The 18,692-nt window shown below is 35.2% G+C and overlaps 1 protein-coding gene across 1 annotated transcript; it reads left to right on the top strand.

The window, feature by feature from the left end:
- Nucleotides 1-13,911: 13,911 nt before the first annotated feature.
- On the top strand, nucleotides 13,912-17,892 carry LOC110733860 (receptor protein kinase TMK1-like). The gene is made up of 2 exons (XM_021913934.1): nucleotides 13,912-16,520; nucleotides 17,118-17,892. The coding sequence occupies exons 1-2, from the start codon at nucleotides 14,177-14,179 to the stop codon at nucleotides 17,624-17,626; spliced, it is 2,853 nt and encodes a 950-aa protein (XP_021769626.1). The 5' UTR covers nucleotides 13,912-14,176; the 3' UTR covers nucleotides 17,627-17,892.
- The last annotated feature ends 800 nt before the right edge of the window (nucleotides 17,893-18,692 follow it).

Raw genomic sequence — 18,692 nt, forward strand, 5'->3', positions numbered from 1 at the left:
TAGTAATACCAAGAGCAACTCTATTCAATCCATTATACCACAATTTTGCTTTACCACACAAAGAAAAGGGAAAAAGAATCTCCCTGATTTGGTCCTGCGTGACCCCATTTTGCCTAATAGTAATGCAATACTGGCAAAAATCTAAAATATGAATATTTGGATCTTCACCCTTAGCTCCACTAAATTGCTTCCTTTCAATCATAGTGATAAACTGGGGCTTGATTTCAAATTATACTCCTTCGAGGGTAGGTGGAGGAGTAAGATGTGGGAAATCTGTCAGGGTCAGCTGCGAATAATCGCTGAGCTTGCGAGGTGGTTGGTGTGTCATCTCTGCTTCTAATTCTGAATGAACCTCTGTATCACTAGAATCAAATGGTGGTTCCAAAGGTATAGTACCCTCGGAAGTAGCTCATACCTGTCTAAAAAGATTCTTTTGTCTATGAAAAGAACGTTCAATTTCAGGGTCAAACGTAATGTAACCTGATCTAGAACTCCTGGGCATAAACACAGAACTAAATAAACAGATATGAGAAACTGTCCCAAAGAACTTGCGTTCTCTGAGACGAAAGAAAATAATTTAGAATACAAAAATAATCAGAAATAAAAAATAAAACCGTTTCCCCGGCAACGGCGCCAAATTTTGACAGGTTCTAGTCGTATCACCTAATCAAAAGGAATTCCTAAGTCCTCTAACTAAAGCAGATAGGGAAGTAGGGTCGAATCCACAGGGAAACAGTGTTCTTTTATTCCTAATCAATAATTATAATCTAAATTATTAAGGAACCAAATCGTATTTGAAGGAATTAAACTAATAATTAAAGCTAAGAAAATTAAACAAAGGAATAATCAATAATAAAAGCTCTAGGGTATAGGTTCACCAATAAATAATACTCCAGGGTAAAACATACGATCAATTATCAATGCATAAATTAACCAGATTATACAGGGTTGTCGCTACATATTATAATCACATAATTAATCTACTGGTATTAAATCTCATCTCTCGAATCTCCACCTAATCATTAATAGATTAACATGCCTATTGAAACTAAGCCTAAACATCAATTCTCATCTCTCGAATCTCGAATCAATATTGCAAAACTCATACAATTAAATCTGCGCAAATCTAATTGCATAACATTAAATCAATCAATAGGAAATTAATCAATCATTAACCATTAACAATAAACAATTACCCCTTCGTACTATTCATGGATCCCCATAACCCTAGAATTAAACTACTCACACATATTTAATATAAAACTAAGCAAAGCAATTAAAGAAAGCATAATTAAATCAAAGCAATTAAATTATTGAAAGTAAAGAGGGAAGAAATCGTTACCAAAATTAAAGGAAATAATGAATTGTACAAATCAAGAGTGTGTAGAGAGATAAAGTGTAGAGAGAGAAAGTAAGAGAGAGAGAAAGAAAAGTCGTCCGTGTCAAAGACGCCACTAAAATCACTTAACAAAAGCGTATTTATACTAAACTAAAATCCTCAATAAAGAAAAAGAGAAACGAAAATAAAAATCCTAAATAGAACACGCGCCCGGTCGGGCGAGGCATTGCCCGGCTGGGCGTGCCTTTTTCATACTTAAAGCCTTGCTCGCGCCCGGTCGGGCGCGCATCCGGGCGAACCTTCGCCCTATGGTCTTCTCCTCTCGCCCGGCCGGGCGCGCCTTAGGGCGAGGGCACTTCCCGGTCGGGCGGATGCTTGGGCTTACTCTTCTTCGTCCTTTGGGCCTTGTTACCTTAGCCCAATTCGTCATCCTTCTTGGATCGAATAGCCCAAGCTCCAAATCTCCTCATTGAGCCCTTAATCACCGGATTGAATCATCAATTACGGTCCTGGGCTTCGGAATACGATCATAGAAATGCGTCTCGTCTCCAATGCTCGCGGTGGCTCCACTAAGTGCCGGAAAATGTTCCAAATCTGCAGTTTCCTGTAGAACAATACCACAACTACGAAAACACTAGAAAACACATATTAGTAATAAAATTGGCTCTAAAGAGCCCAAAATACTCCTAACTATGATCACGAGACGGGGATAAAATACTATTTAAAATGAATACATCACACGTGGGCACCTGAATTTGGATTTTGGTCGTATTCGCTCCCAAACCTATGAGACTTGGTTTTTTTTTTTGTGATTTCAAGGCATATACATCTAAAACTATCTATAATAAACATGGTATGATAAAGAAATGATTCATTTATTAAAAAATGTAGAAAATAGGCAAAGGATTTTGATTTTAGCTTACATATTTAATTTGTGCAACTTTTCATATGTCTATCTTGTAGGAGGCCTACTATAAGAAAGTTGAAGAAGCAAGCACCCAAGGGATTCAAAAGAGTCCAAATGAGTTGTACTGGGAAACTGTAGGTGGTCAAAACAAGAAGGGTCGTGTGAAGGGACTTGGCCAAGGTGCGGAGCTGTATTACGGCAGCCGGAAGAGTTCCAAGTCTTCCCAGCAGTACACGCCTTCCTTTCTTTCCCAGATGCAAGATCAGATGGACCAGAGGGTGGAGCAGAGGTTGGAGGAGAGGGTGCAAGCGATGCGGAGTGAAATGGAAGTCGAGATGGAGACTCGATTGGCCGAAATAGAAAGGAGAAACCAAGAGAGGTATGAAGAGATGATGCGTCGATTCTCCAGCAACGACTCATGTTCCAACATTCCACATCAGCGTCGAGACCCCACGAACGACGACCCAGGTAGCGGCGGTGCAGGGATAGGTACTCCAGTAGCTTAGAATTTGTGTACATAATTGGACATGTATTTAGTTTTAAATTATGTTGTATAGTTGCACAAATTAAAATATATACATTAATATTATTGTTAATATATATATGAAAATATTTTCATATTTAAATCGTCAATTCAAAATTATCACAAATTAGGTGCAGGATATAGGTGACCAAAATCGAATTAATAAATTAAATTATTGCTTATTAAACAGGAACCTTCCGACGGACTTTTTTGTCGGAAATGTATAGCTTCCGGTGAAGGTGTTACGTAGTAAATACATGAGAAAGAAGGTTGGTGTTCCTCAACCCGTGGCCGACGGAATTATTCGTTGGAACATAAGCGGTTCCGACGGAAAAATCCGTCGGAATTTTTTATGTTCCGACGGAAAAATCCGTCGGAATTTTTTATGTTCCGACGAATATATCCGTCGGAAGCAATTCATTTCCGACAAAAAAGTCCGTCGGAAGACCCACATTTCCGATGAACAAAATCCGTCGGAAGGTATGATATTCCGAGGGAAAATTCCGTCGGAAGTCTTCCATTTACAACGGAAATAATTTCGTCGGAATGTTGCGACGGACTTTCAATTTAAGTCAAAATCAGCTCCGACAGACGTAAATCCGTCGGAAGATTCGTCGGAAAGGTGGCTTCCGACGGAATTTTCATCGGAAAACGTTCATTTTCCGACAAGGGTCGTTACGACAGACCTCTTCCGACGGATTTCCGTCGGAAAGGCCTATTCCGACGGATTTTTCAATGTTTCCGACGGATTATTTCCGTCGGAATTGAGCTGTTTTCTTGTAGTGCAAGAATTGCATCTTCCTACGTTTACTTCTCCTCAGATTAGTAATCTAGAAAGGCCTTTTACTTCATCGGAAATACAGGATGCAATGTTCGATTTAGGGGATGGTAAATCCACTGGTCCGGATGGTGTTACGGCAAAATTTTTTAAAATTCATTGGCATACTGTAGGTGATTAAGTGGTTGCAACTATTAAAGATTTCTTTCACGCTGGGTTTCTCTTAAAGGAATGGAATCGATCTCTCCTTATCATGATTCCAAAAATAGCCACACCAACGGAGGTGAGCCATTTACGCCCTATTAGCCTTTGTAATACACTTTATAAATGTGCTTCCAAATTCTTAGTTGCTAGGATTCGTCCTTACCTGCCTTCACTCATCTCTGATTCTCAACATGCCTTTGTCCAAGGGAGAGTTATGACAGATAATATTCTCGTGTCACATGAATTAATGGAAAAAATCAACTCTTGTAAGACTATTAATAATTGGCTAGCTGCCCTCAAAATTGACATGAGTAAGGCTTATGATCGTATTCACTGGAGTTTCTTATTACGCATTCTCAAAGCTTATGGTTTCCCTGCTCGATGGCTGCAAATGATTCATCAATGCATTTCTATTGTCTTTTATATATCTCTCATCAATGGCAATACTTCAAATTCTTTTAGGCCTAACTGTGGCCTACGTCAAGGTGACCCTCTTTCCCCCTACCTGTTCCTTTTCTGTATGGATATTTTCTCCAGAATGCTATTATCTCTCTCTTATTCTTCGCCGACGATGCCATGATTTTTTTCCGAGCTAATAATACTGCCTGTTCTAATGTCCTTGAGATCATTCATCGATTTACAAAAATTTCGGGGGAAGAACTGAATTTTATAAAATCTCTGATTAAATTTAGTCCCAACACAACAATACTTGCTCAAGAAGAATTTAAGGCAATCTTTAGAATGAAACAAGTACATTTGTTAGATCATCATCTTGGGGTTCCCATTGATTTTCTAGGAAAGAAAAAAGATAGCTTCCAGTTTATTGTCGACAAAATTCTAGGGCGCATCTCGACGTTGAACACTGTCAGGCTTTCTCAATCTCAGAAGTTAATTTTCATTAACTTTATTCTTGTTGCCATGACATATCATATTCTTTCATGCTTTGAATTGCCAGTCTCAACTACCAATATTGGAAGAATCAACATCAAAATCATGAGCATATTCATCATATTGGGGAGAGGAGGCACAATCAAGCACATAAGATTCGTCATTGAGGGAACAAAGTACATCACAAGAAGGTATGCTAAATAATGAAGAATATTGAAACACACCATTAGCATAAACTTGAGCATGTACCTCATCATCATGAGCAAACGAGAATACAGAGTTGAAATCATTTGTTCTAGGTTCACTAATAGGATCACAAGACAAATTATGGGGGTTCATGCTACTAATAGAAATATTGTCACATTGAGAATCAAAATTAGCAACATTACAAGCCCTATTGCATACATCCCTAGCAAACCACACATAGAACTTCCAAGCATCACCAATTGTTAATGCTAGAAATTCGCCATCAAACTTGCTTTCAACTTCATTCCTCGTTTATTCATTCATACCGTAATAACAAATCTCACAAGCCTCCAAAATATTACAACAATTATAGTTCAAAAACCTCACAAGTCTATGGAAATATTCACAAAAAGGCTCATTGTCATATTAAGGAAATGAGAGACATGCCATTTTTTTACAAAACAAACAAAAATCAAATAAAAGAAACCTAGACTCGAGCAATCAAAAACACTCAAACATAGACACCGTTCCCCGGCAATGGCGCCATTTTGACGTAGGGAAAACTAGATCGTTGACTAATCCTCTAGAGCCAAACAAAATTTATAATCACTTAACAAACCTATATACAAGTATAGAGGTAAGTCAAAGGTCGAACCACTAGGAACGGTTATGATTAAATGTTTCCAATAAGCGCCTAAGCTAGATCGAAGTCAAGGGTGAAGAATAGAGTAACTAATACTAATCAACTACCAAATAAAAGAAGCAAACAAATGAAACACTAATGAATGGGGATCAACAAGAAATAATGACAATTGCAACAACTTGGGAAGGTTAAGCTAATCAATGTTGTGAAGACTAATGATAAGAGCTATCAATTTGAATCAAAGAGCTATCTCCTAATCGTTAAGCTAGGTTTCCTCTATGAATAACAAACTAGGAGAATCACAATTCAAACCAATCAACAATTGCAAATCCTAAATCAAGTGGTCATGTCATTAGGAATCACAATGCAATCTAGCATAGCTCTCAAGGCCTAACCAAACTACACACATGCAAACTTACATTAATCACTTTAATCTCAACAATCAATCAACATAATTCCCAAATCCATCACAAACAATCACTCATACAAGTTTCACCCAAACCCTAGCAAAACAACTACTCAAGAATCATCATCTAATCAACAAGCAAGTAAATGAAATCAAGCAAGGATCAACAAATATGAAGAACAACTACACTAATCAAGATTCAATCATCAAAACCAAATCAAACAAACATGAAATTAAACAAAGCAATAAGATGAAATAGAGTTAGATTTTCTCATTGATAATTGAGAAGATCTTTAATACAATTATCACCCTTGCATCATCAATCTATCAAATCACCATTGAAATCTCTCACTTTCTCTCTCTAAATCTACTCCTAAAACTAACCCTAAAACTAGAGAGAGAAACTCTCAACCTAGCTAAAATTATGAGGAAAATAATGTCTAAAAACTTCTTACAAAAATCGGTTATAAAAGGGTATTTATAGGAGGCGGGAATACGAATTCGAAATAACCCGGAAAACAAGGAAATCCACCCGCGCGAGAGCTGCGCGCCCTCGCTCTGCTGGGTGTGCGTGCCCGCACACGTGGCTTGCGCGCCCGCGCTCTTTTGGGTTCCTTCGACGCTTCGTAGATTCGTGTGCTTGCAAATGGGTCTTCGTGTGCGCACGCAATATCTTCATAATAGTCACCAAGTATGGAAGATTCAAATGGAGTTGACAATGGGTTCAACACCATGATCTCATGAGAGCGCGGCTTGAGAGCGCAAGATCTAGAACTTGGAGAATGCCACTTTCTTATTTCTTGAGCTTTCCCAATGCTATAAACTTGCTCCAAAGGCATCTTCCAACTTGGTAAGCCACCAATATCAAGACCCGAACCTCGTACAATACCTACAACCACGTAAAGAGAACAAATAAAGGAGAAAACACTAGAAAATTCACAAAGGTGGACAAAAGCACAAAATAAGAAAGAATAAGGAAATTAAAGAGAAAATGAACAAAACCAAGCATTTATTTAGAAAGAAAGCTATAAAAAGAAAGTAAAAACAACCTAAAAATTCATCAAATGAGTGCCATAAATGGCACTCATCAGTCCCTTCATATACAATCGAAGTGGAAGTTATTCTTATGGAAGTTACTCAATAATGGTTTAGCAGTAAAGAGTGAGCTTCATCGCCGAGGTGTTCCGATACTGGATGTGTCATGTGATTTGTGTGTTATGCAAATTGAAGATTTTAGCTATTTGTTTAGGAATTGCGAAATTACTAGAACAACATGGAGGGGTGGAAGTTTAGGCATCCACTCAGAAGTACATGGAGACCTTTCTCTCTTAGATTGGATCCAATATTTATCCGAATTTTTATTAGTCTGGATGGGATTTGGAGTCCCAAGATTAGCACCTTCATTGGTACTCTTTGGGGGCTTTGGTTATTCCGGAATAATAGGGTCCTCTCTCCCGATTCACCTATTACTAAACCCATCGCATTGCAAATTATGGATATTCTACAAACTCATACTATCTTCTTGGATGAGGACTCAACTTTGGACAGTGCTCATTCTCCTATTCTAAACTACGGTTTTCCCCCGCATGGGTTTCATGTGGCACATTTAGGGATAACTCTTTCAGGCCAGGACTCAGTGAAGATACAGATTGATGGTTCGTGGTTCAAAGACTCCAAAAAAGTAGGAATGGGTTGGTGCCTCGACAATGCAGATTCTCTAGATGAACGGATTATTAGGGGAAGCAATTATGGATTATGTACTTCATCATTACATGCGAAAACTTTGGTGTGTCTGTGCGGCTTACAATGGGCTTCAAATTCTAACATCCATTCGCCTGTTTTGTTTACTGATTCTTATAATCTTGTTACTCTCTTAAGGGGTGACGGGCGCGGTGACATCAATTATTTATGGCTAGTACAACAGATCAAACTTCTAAGGTCGACTTTTCGGCATTGTAGCATCTACAAGGCAGATAGGCAGCGTGTTCATTGGACTCCCTAAATTGTAGGGGAGGCTGCAGTCCATTTAATTTGTTTTAATAGTAATGTGTAGTAGTTGTGTTGTTTCACCTTTTCAACCTTTGTCCAAATAAATAAATAAATAAATAAATAAATAAATAAAATAATAATAATAATAATAATAATAATAATATCTTGAGATCACTATTGCTATTGTGTAGTTCAATCAACATAATTTTTTGCATTATATATTGATTGCAACAAGAAAGGTTGGAATTGCATATGCTTCATTTTTTAAATTTTTAATTAAGAGGAGGATAAAATAAGGGAAAAATTAACAAAAATAATCCAAATTATGAACGTCCTTCTCAAAATAATCTCAACTATTATTTAACCTACAATAATCCCAATTATTGGGTGCTTTTTCTCAAAATAGTCTCTTTTATCGGTTACCTATAATATCGGTTAACAATTTTTATCCCCCTTCTTTTTTTTTTTTACTTTTTTTTTTTATACATTTCACCCTTACTTTCTCCCTCCACCATTTCCATAACCTTAGTCCTTAGCACAGAATTTCTGCCATACCACCTTAACGGCTGCCAAGCCATTCAACCAACCCCTTCTCTTGCATACTACTCTATACTTCATTTCTGCTTTGGTCTTTGGATGTTCACTTCTAAAATCAAAGGGAACATCTGCTTTATTGCACAACTACTAACAAAACTATAATATTCCAAATTTCCATGTAATTTATTGAAGATCAAAAGCAACTGAAGTCTGCAATGTGATTTCGTATGCAACTTAATCCCCTGTTTCTCCTATGCTTCTCCAAAATTGAAAGTTTGCTAAATTTTAACTCCAAAAGTGTAAAATTGTTGTACCATTTAAGTTGTGTAGGTGCAATTCTTGAGTTTCAGATTTTTTTCTGCAATTTTGATTTGAATTTAAGGATAAATTTAGGTTTTAACAAGTCCTAAATTGTGATACTGGGAGCAAAAGTATATAGTTTTTGTTCATTTCCTAGCCTAATTTGACCAAAAAGAAAATCAAAGAGGGTCCGATTCTTTTTTCTCCGTCTAACCTTTAATGGCAACTTCACCGTGACGTTGCTATGTCCAACTCTACAGCTCGACTTTTTTCTTTTATTTATTTATTTATTTATTTTATTTGAAGGATTAGTGTTTTGCTGTTAATTCAAGGAGATGAACAATTTTTGTTGGGGTAGAGGCAGTTTTGCAGAGTATATTATGGACTATGGAAAGCAGGATTCAGGAATATAGGGAAGGGAGAGAGGTTAGGGAAGAAGGTTATTATATTAAAAGCAAACCAATCTTAAAGTGACATATCATGTTTTTAACCGGTTTAATAGGTTATCCAAACAAGGAGACTAATGTGAGAAGGGTTAGTTAATAGTTAGGATTATCTTGAGTTAAAGTGTTGTTGGGATTAAAATGAGAAGGTGGTTAATAGTTGGGATTATTTATGTTAATTTTTCCTAAAATAAGCTACTCCTTAGCAAATTATGATGCCATTTCTCTGTAAAAATTAGCCAACGAACTATTCAATATTACATTCTTCTGTAAAAGTTAGGCAACAAGTGGTGTATTTTTTACTTTTATTAAAAAAAATCCTCGTAGGATGTTAGCTAAAATAAATTGAGAGAGATTTAGGAAAATGTGGTAAATCTTTTAATAGAGGAAATAATGAAAAATTTATTAATTTTCCAAATGATGTGTTAGACTTACCCTTTTTAAGCTTGTAGATATTTCTCATTATCAGATTTTCATTAGGAATCTGTTTTCTTAATGTGTGCCCATGGACACACATAAAAAATTGGTTTTCAAATATTAAACCTTTATAATGTTTACAAATATATAGTTAATGGTATTAATGGTCAAAATTGTGCTTTGTGTATAGGAAATCGTTTTCAGTTAAAATGATGCAACTTGCAAGTAATTTGGGATAGAAATAATAGTTATTCCCAATCCAATTTTAATTTTTCAAAATCACTATAGATATTGTAGGTAAGTTGAAAAACACTATCAAGTCAGAATCCCTTACAAGTCAATCTAGTTTGAGTTAGGAGACTAGATACTTTAGAGATGGGGGAAGAGTGAGAGATCTCTTCCCTCAAAGCACCTTAACAGAGATTGAATCCCTAATCTTGAAGTTAAAAGGTACACTCTTTTCCCCTAGGTCCAACTTAGCTCGTGAATGGAGTACGTAACTCCATACATTGAGTGATTTTCCTCAATATAGTTGAATCAAAAATTAATTCCCATTATACATCGGTTTAAAAATAAATTCCCAAGGTACCATCCAAGTAGGATCGATGCTTGGTTCAGCTTAAAACCGCTACGGGTTCGTTTGGCATCGCTGTGGTTTTCTGTTTTTTGGTTTTTTGTTTTTCAAAAACATATGATATATATCATATAATGAATCAAAAAATAGTCCAACTTATCAAAATCATGATAATTTTGAAAACTGACAATAGAAAAGCGGAAACACCTTTTTCTTGTTTTCTGTTTTTGGTTTTAAAAAAACAAACAAAAAACTGAAAGCAAAAAACAATGCCAAACAAGCCCGTCGTTAACGGTTTTATTAAAAAACCGCTAACGATAGTATCGTTTTTTTTATTTTAAAAAAAATTACAATGAGACCCGTTGCACAGAAATCAGATGTCTTTGTTCTTATTATTATAAAAGGATACCTACAAGGGTTTGTGTTTATTTTGTTTTAAAGGAATATAAACCTGTTATTTTAAAAACATGGTCTCTTTTTGCACATATAAAGTGTTCAGTGCACTTAAGAAAAGAAAGAGACCGATTATTAATAAAATGTGGTCTCTTTTAAAAACCGCTAATACGATTAACGCTTTTAAAACAAAAACCGCTGTTGTTATTAACGGTTTTACTGTGAACCAAAATTAAACCCTACACCAATTCTATATGAACGGTACCTAAGGAATTTATTTTAAAATCTATGTATAAATAAAGGGAATTTGTTTTCGTTTTTACATTGTTGTGGGAAATCATTGGATGACGGTAGTTATCGGACTAAAAATTGTAGTGGTAGTACCGGTAAGAATAAGGAATGGAAAGAAGCAACATCGAATCCAAGCATGTTGTCCTTAGTACAATAATAAAGATATTTGGGACCCACTATGATCTACTTTCTGTTATCAGACCATTCAAACACGATTATCAATAACGCAACACCTCCTTCCTTCCTCCAGCTGTATCTTCAATTTATGATTCTTTCTTTATAAAACCAAACCTAAACACTAGTAAAGTTTCCGACACCACCGAGATTAGTACAGTGTTTGTTTTAATATTTTACATTTTATAATGTTTGTTAAATTATGCCAATTAAACTTTTCCAAAGGATTGGATTGGGAGTTGAATAGTAGTTGATTCCTCTACTTACATTCCCTCAAACAAGTGAATACAAATTAATGCTTTTGTTCTATGGAATATATAGTATCTCTTCGTATTTAAATTAGTTAAACGTTTCTCTTATCCATGTATGTTAATGTAAAACTTTGAGTGATAATATCTTTAACTATTAATAAGCAAAATTATAACAATTGAATATTAAAAAATTATTTATTGAAACGGTTTTAATAAGTACTCACAAGACTATATTTATTCTTATGTAGTATGAACTACAAACAATAGTAAAAGTGAATTAGATGAATAGTGCAAAAAGTCAAAAATTTCACTTATTTATATACGAATGGAGTATGTAATTCATCTGTTTTAAACTAGCTGATACGTTTTGACTTTTAACATTGGTTTTTTTTTTTTTAATTTTTTTTAATTATATATATATATATATATATATATATATATATATATATATATATATATATATATATATATATATATATATACACGAAAGCATTTTAATTTATACGTTTTTAAATCAGTTAATACATGTTGACTTTTAACATTGTTTTTGTGATACAATCCATATGTATATTCTAAAAATATAGTTATATTATATTTTGTTAGATTCCCTTCAATCCATAATACGAGTATTAAAATTTTAACTTCCTACATACGGAGTATGATATTTAATTATTGATAATTAAAGATATCTATCCGTGCTATATATATATTAAAAAGCGTTTCGAAATAAGTCCACACGTCACAAGATACTCACCCGGCTTCCTTTGTGGTTTAATCTCAATGTTAAAGAATTTTAGAAGGTTAACCGTTTAACTATGTCATATGATGTGTCAATAAATAGATGACACGTAACAAATCCATAGAAGTAGAGTTGAATCGTAAATTTATGCGCAATTATTGTTATACATGTAATAACGAATTCGAGGCGTCGTCCGGGTCCAACAACTAATAAGATAACGCGTCTACTAATTTGAATTTCTACGTGCTTTGTACATGAGTAATTAAGAAAAATATGTGATTAGCTATACAATTTTATCATACTATTGTAAATGTATCGTCAAAGTTTGTTAACTTCACTCTAAAGACAACATATATATTCAGATTCTAAAGATTACAACATAGTAAAATACGTTATTTGCAGGTACTCTTTTCAACCCTTTTCATTTATTCTCTCTATGGAGAAAAATTACATTTAAAATGAAAATTATATATGCGGTACAATGATATTGAAACGGAGAAAATACGATAATTTCGGTGGCAGCATAAAATAATGATATTCATTAAGGTGGCAACAAACAATAGCACCTTACACTAAAAAAGAAACCAACAAAAAACATGTAGCATTATTCCAGCTCATCAACTTCAACAAGGCTTAAACAGTCTCATGCAGCAATAATCATATCCCACTCAAATAATGCCTTTTGTCCATTTTACTAATTACAATATAATCTCTGCTTTGCTTTGACTACCCCACTTAAGAAAATGACGGCTTTGCCCTTCTCTCTTTCTCTCTCCTCACCACCAATAGTACAACATAGTCCCATAGATAGTGGCATCGTGTTTATGGAATTAAGTGGATGGACCATTATACATTTATACCGGTAGATAAATGAGAATCACAGAATTCTCATTAGATTTTTATTTTTTTACACTCTAAGCAAATATTTTAAAAAGGGAATCGTTAAAAAGTTGGAAAAAATACGTGTTTTTTTTTTTTTTTATTTATTTTTTCGGGTGGAAAAAAAAGATGTGATTTTTAGGTTAAACCTTTTTATAGGTATAACATAATTTATATCAACATGACCTAAATTTATTGCGAAAGTTTTTTACTTGATATAAATACAAATCAATTTCGACTTGATTTGGTTGGATACATTTGTCATTTTGCTCATATGCAATTGTTCTTGTAAGAGGAAATATAATTATGTCTAATTTGATGAAGAATCCAAAGCTAAACACAAACATATTCCTTATGTTTTGCATGCTATTTTTAATTCACTACTTTTGACTATTAGTTTTATAACTACATTCCATATACATATATATATATACATACATATATATATATACATACATACATATATATATATATATTAAAAAAATTGTCAATATGCTATGCTCTATACGTTGCTGATTGACTAATCTCAATATCAGTTTCAAAATATTACAATTTGATAACTTTTGCTAAATAGAATATAATAAATGTTAATAGTTGTACTATAAATAAAAAATGTTAATGATTAAAAATATGCACTAATAAATGTAAATATTTTTAGATATATTTTTATAAAAAAAAATATAGAAAAATGTCATTATAATTAAATAAAGTATATTGTTGGATTAGACCAGATCTCAACTCTCATGGTTTTCTTGATCGGTATTTGCGGGCTAAACACTTGAGAGTAGAGGGAAGAGGTAAGAGAATCTCTACCCCAAACACCCTCATTTGATAAGATTCAAACCCTAGACCTCAAGACTCTGAGGTAAAAAAAACTTACCAACTAAACCAACACTTTGTTGATGTATTACTTGATATACTACCTCTGTTTCATATTTTTTGCAACTCAGGGTATTATTTGTGAGATATAAAATATTCCAAAGTTGCAAAAAATATGAAAATGAGGTAGTAATTGGTAAATGGTACTAATAGTTAATTAATTAAACATAATTAAATTACAAATATTTTAATAATAAAATACTGTAATAATAAAAAAAAAAACAAAACAAAAATACAGTTTTACATTAACTCAAAGCGTTGAAACTTTCTCTCTCTAGATCCGCCTAAGCGGTCCATATCATCCACCATGATTGCTACTATCCAAGCCTCACACCCCACCTCTTCCCTCCTCCTTCTTCTTTGCAGCTCACTATGAGCTTTCTCTCTCTAAAATCATGCAAATTCACTTGGGTTTTTTCCTTCATTCAAGTCAGCCATGAAAGTTCACTGTAAAATGAAGAAACTTGCTTTCATTTTTACACTCTTTTTCTCTCTTAACACAGTTATTTACAGTGTTACAGATCCTGGAGATCTTGCAGTTCTTAATGAATTCAGAAAAAACCTGGAAAATTCTGAGCTTTTGAAATGGCCTAGTCATGGAGATAATGACCCATGTGGAAATAAGTGGGAATTTGTGTTTTGTTCAGATGGAAGAGTTACTCAAATTCAAGCTAAGAATTTAGGGTTGAAGGGTACTTTGCCTCTAGATTTCAATAAATTGGAAATGCTTTCCAATTTGGGGCTTCAGAACAATGAATTAACTGGTATGATACCTTCTTTTAATGGGTTAAAAGAGTTGAAATTTGCATATTTAGATTTTAATAATTTTACTTCAATTCCTGCTGATTTCTTTGATGGGTTAGTTAGTTTACAAGTAATGGCATTAGATCATAACCCAAATTTGAATGGTAGTAATGGCTGGTCTTTACCTGTTGGGTTGCAAGATTCAGCTCAGTTGGCTACTTTGTCATTGGTGTCTAGTAATTTAGTTGGTCCATTGCCTGATTACTTAGGTAGTTTGGGGTCATTGACCGAGCTTCGATTGTCGATGAATCGAATCTCGGGTGGGATTCCATCGAGTTTTAATGGGTCGAATTTGCAGACATTGTGGTTGAATGGACAGGATGGTGGTGGGATGACTGGTACTCTTGATATTGTTGTGACAATGGAGTCATTAAGTACTGTTTGGCTTCATGGGAATCAGTTTAGTGGGGTGATTCCTTCCAATATTGGGAGGTTAGCTAGTTTGAAGAAACTTAATCTTAACTCGAATCAACTTGTTGGGTTGATTCCGGCTGGTTTGGCTGACATGGAATTGGATCAATTGGATCTAAATAATAACCATTTCATGGGTCCAATTCCGGAGTTTAAGACTAAGAATGTTACGTATGATTCGAATAACTTTTGTCAAAAGACTCAAGGAGCTCTTTGTGCTCCGGAAGTTATGGCACTTATTGAATTCTTGGGTGGGTTAGAGTATCCATCAATCCTTAGTACTTCATGGTCAACTAATAACCCGTGTGTTGGATGGTTGGGAGTGATTTGCAATGACAATAAACAGGTTAGTGTCATTAATTTGCCTAATCGTGGCCTTAATGGTACACTAAGTCCCTCGCTTGGGAAGCTCAAATCCCTTGAAAAAATCATACTTGATAATAACAATATCACTGGTCAAGTTCCCTCGAACTGGACAGCTTTGAAGTCCCTCACAACAGTAGATTTGAGTAAAAACAAGCTTTCCCCTCCATGGCCAAAATTTAGCAAAAATGTCAAAATTGTTATTGATGGTAATTCTCGACTTATTTTGCCCCCTCAATCACAACCTTCGGCACCTAATGGTCAATCCTCACCCTCCAAGGGCTCTGGCTCTTCCCCTGACTCTTCCCATGGCTCTTCTCAGGCATCCGAAACTAGAAATCCTCCAAGATTCAATATGGTTGCAATCATAGCTCCTGTTGCAGCTTTTTCTGCCCTTTTGTTAATGGTAGTTCCTTTGTCTATTTATTTATGTAAGAGGAAGAAACATGTCCACCAAGCCCCGGAGTCATTTGTGATTCACCCAAGAGACCCTTCAGATACAGATAATACCGTTAAAGTAGTTGTTGCTAATAACATCGCTGGCAATACATCCATTGGAAGCGGTTCTGGTAGTATGAATAGCAGCGGGATGGGTGAGTCCCATGTCATTGAAGCTGGAAATTTGGTCATATCAGTTCAAGTTCTCCGAAATGTGACCAAAAATTTTGCCCCTGAGAATGAACTAGGCCGTGGTGGTTTTGGAGTTGTTTATCAGGGGGAATTGGAGGATGGAACTAAAATAGCTGTGAAAAGAATGGAAGCAGCTGTAATTAACAACAAAGCACTGGATGAATTCCAATCTGAAATTGCAGTCTTGTCTAAAGTCCGTCATCGACATTTGGTATCTCTTTTGGGATATTCAGTTGAAGGCAATGAGAGAATTTTGGTGTATGAGTATATGCCTCAAGGAGCTCTTAGCAGGCATCTCTTCCATTGGAAAACTTACAATCTGGAGCCTCTTTCGTGGAAAAGGAGGTTAAATATTGCTTTGGATGTTGCAAGAGGGATGGAATATCTTCATAGCTTGGCGCACCAGAGTTTCATACATAGAGACCTCAAACCTTCCAATATATTGCTCTGTGATGACTTCAGAGCAAAAGTTGCAGATTTTGGACTGGTAAAACTTGCTCCTGATCAGGGGCAACAATCAGTGGTCACCAGGCTGGCTGGAACATTTGGATACTTGGCACCCGAATATGCTGGTAAGCTATCTTTGTTCTACTTATTTTTGTAAAGCTTATTGGATTAAAAGTTAAAATATCTGCTTTTTAAATTTTAACACACAACATTCTTCCAAAAAGTTCATTAATTTATTTTTTAAGTTGTCGTCTTCGAAGAATTGTGAATTACTGACCTGCCTAATTAAACAGATACTGGATTGCTCAGATAAGATGGAGGAATATATATCTGTTGCTTTATACTTTAAAAATTAACTAGGAAAAAAAAGGCATAGTAAAGTGGCTATACATATGCATTGTAAGTTATGGATAGATATTGATTTCATTATCTAATGGAATTTCCTCCTTACCTCTTGAAAAAGGCATAATAGAGAATATAAGAAACAAAATATGATATTTTGGCTTTCTTCACAGCACAATAGAATAGATGTCATACATGGAGTACTCATACATGGTCCTCAGTGCTTTTCACATCTTTCATTGTCATTGGGTTGTCCCTTTCAAGCTGGTTTTTATAGATGAAGTCCTGCAGTATCCCGCGATAAAATAGTAGATTAGTACGTGTTTACCTTTAAAGTCTAATGCTGAAGCATTAGTTAACCCTATGTTTATCTGCTTCAGTCACAGGAAAAATCACGACGAAAACTGATGTTTTCAGCTTCGGTGTTGTGTTAATGGAGTTATTAATGGGAGTGATGGCACTTGATGACAAGAGGCCTGAGGAACAGCAGTACTTAGCAGCATGGTTCTGGCGGATTAAATCAGACAGAGAAAAGCTATTGGCTTCCATTGATCCAGTTCTTGATGTGAAAGGGGAAACAGTTGAGAGCATTGTAGCAATCGCAGAGTTAGCGGGCCACTGCACAGCCAGAGAGCCCAATCAACGGCCTGATATGGGCCATGCTGTCAACGTACTGGCTCCACTAGTCGAGATCTGGAAACCATGGGATGACGATTCTGAAGAATACTCTGGTATTGATTATAGTCTCCCACTAAATCAGATGGTGAAGGGATGGCAAGAAGCCGAGGGCAAAGACATGAGTTATGCAGATCTTGAAGATAGCAAGGGTAGTATCCCAGCTAGGCCTACTGGGTTTGCGGAATCCTTTACCTCCGCTGATGGTAGATAGAGAAGGGTAATTGTTCATATATGTTCTGTATTTTGTAGATATAGTTTGTTGTTCTCCTTATTCTCTTTGTGATCTTCTCACATCACTTGTGTTCATATCATTTAATGTTGTATTTGGTTTTTGATGTTAAAGTTGATAAGTGTACAATAGATCTCCTGTTCGAGTTTTCCTTTTTACGCAAAATTTTTGCAGTCAGTATATTGTATGATGGATATGTAATGAATTTCAGCATGTATGATAAGGATTAAGAATGCCCTTCTCCTAAACATCTTTATGCTTTAGCTCAACATTCCAGGTGCCGAAAATCTGTATGTTGGGATAGAAGTTTACATAGCCATATCATCTTCCCGATCATTACCATCACTCTATTAGGATGTTTTGGGTAGTTCAAATTCAAGATGTAAAAAAAACAATTTCTTACATTCATTAGTCCATATGTACCCCATACAATTTTGGCTCAAGAAAATAGTCAAGTCCAACCATGGGGAAAGCTTGAAGGATTGATCTTGAGAAGGAAGGGTCCGACTATCGCAAATCCTGAAGTAAAAGGAGCTCCATGCCATCAAGTGGTCAAGCAAGGTTGTAGTCTCTTAGAGTTGTAGACAAATTGAAGATAATCCAAGAAAGTTTTGTACTCAAGGATGGAGATGATTTTTTTTATTCAATAATTTTGGTAGATTCCATGATTGATTAAAAGTTGTGATTCACAATAATTTGGGGTCAATAAAACTTTTGATTCAATAAGAAGATGAAGTTCATTGATTCAATAATTTAGTTGCATTAAAAAAAAATATATTTTTCATAAACAAAAGGCTAGGAAATTCTTATTGATCAGTCCGATTGACAAGCTATGTAAATCAGGGGGATAAATGGGTAATTTTATTTGTTTAATTAGGGATAATTTTATAAGTTTCATCCCTTTCTTCCTCCCTTCTCCATTCTTCCATTATAACAAGTCAACAACCCACCTTCTTCTTCCATGATATCTGTACTGCAGACCACCGCTACCACCACCTATGGTGGTTAAAATTGCTTCCACGAAGAAGAGGATTCCCCTAAGGGGTTG

Source organism: Chenopodium quinoa, unplaced genomic scaffold (genome assembly GCF_001683475.1).
Source record: "Chenopodium quinoa cultivar QQ74 unplaced genomic scaffold, ASM168347v1, whole genome shotgun sequence".
Classification (NCBI taxonomy): Eukaryota; Viridiplantae; Streptophyta; class Magnoliopsida; order Caryophyllales; family Amaranthaceae; genus Chenopodium; species Chenopodium quinoa.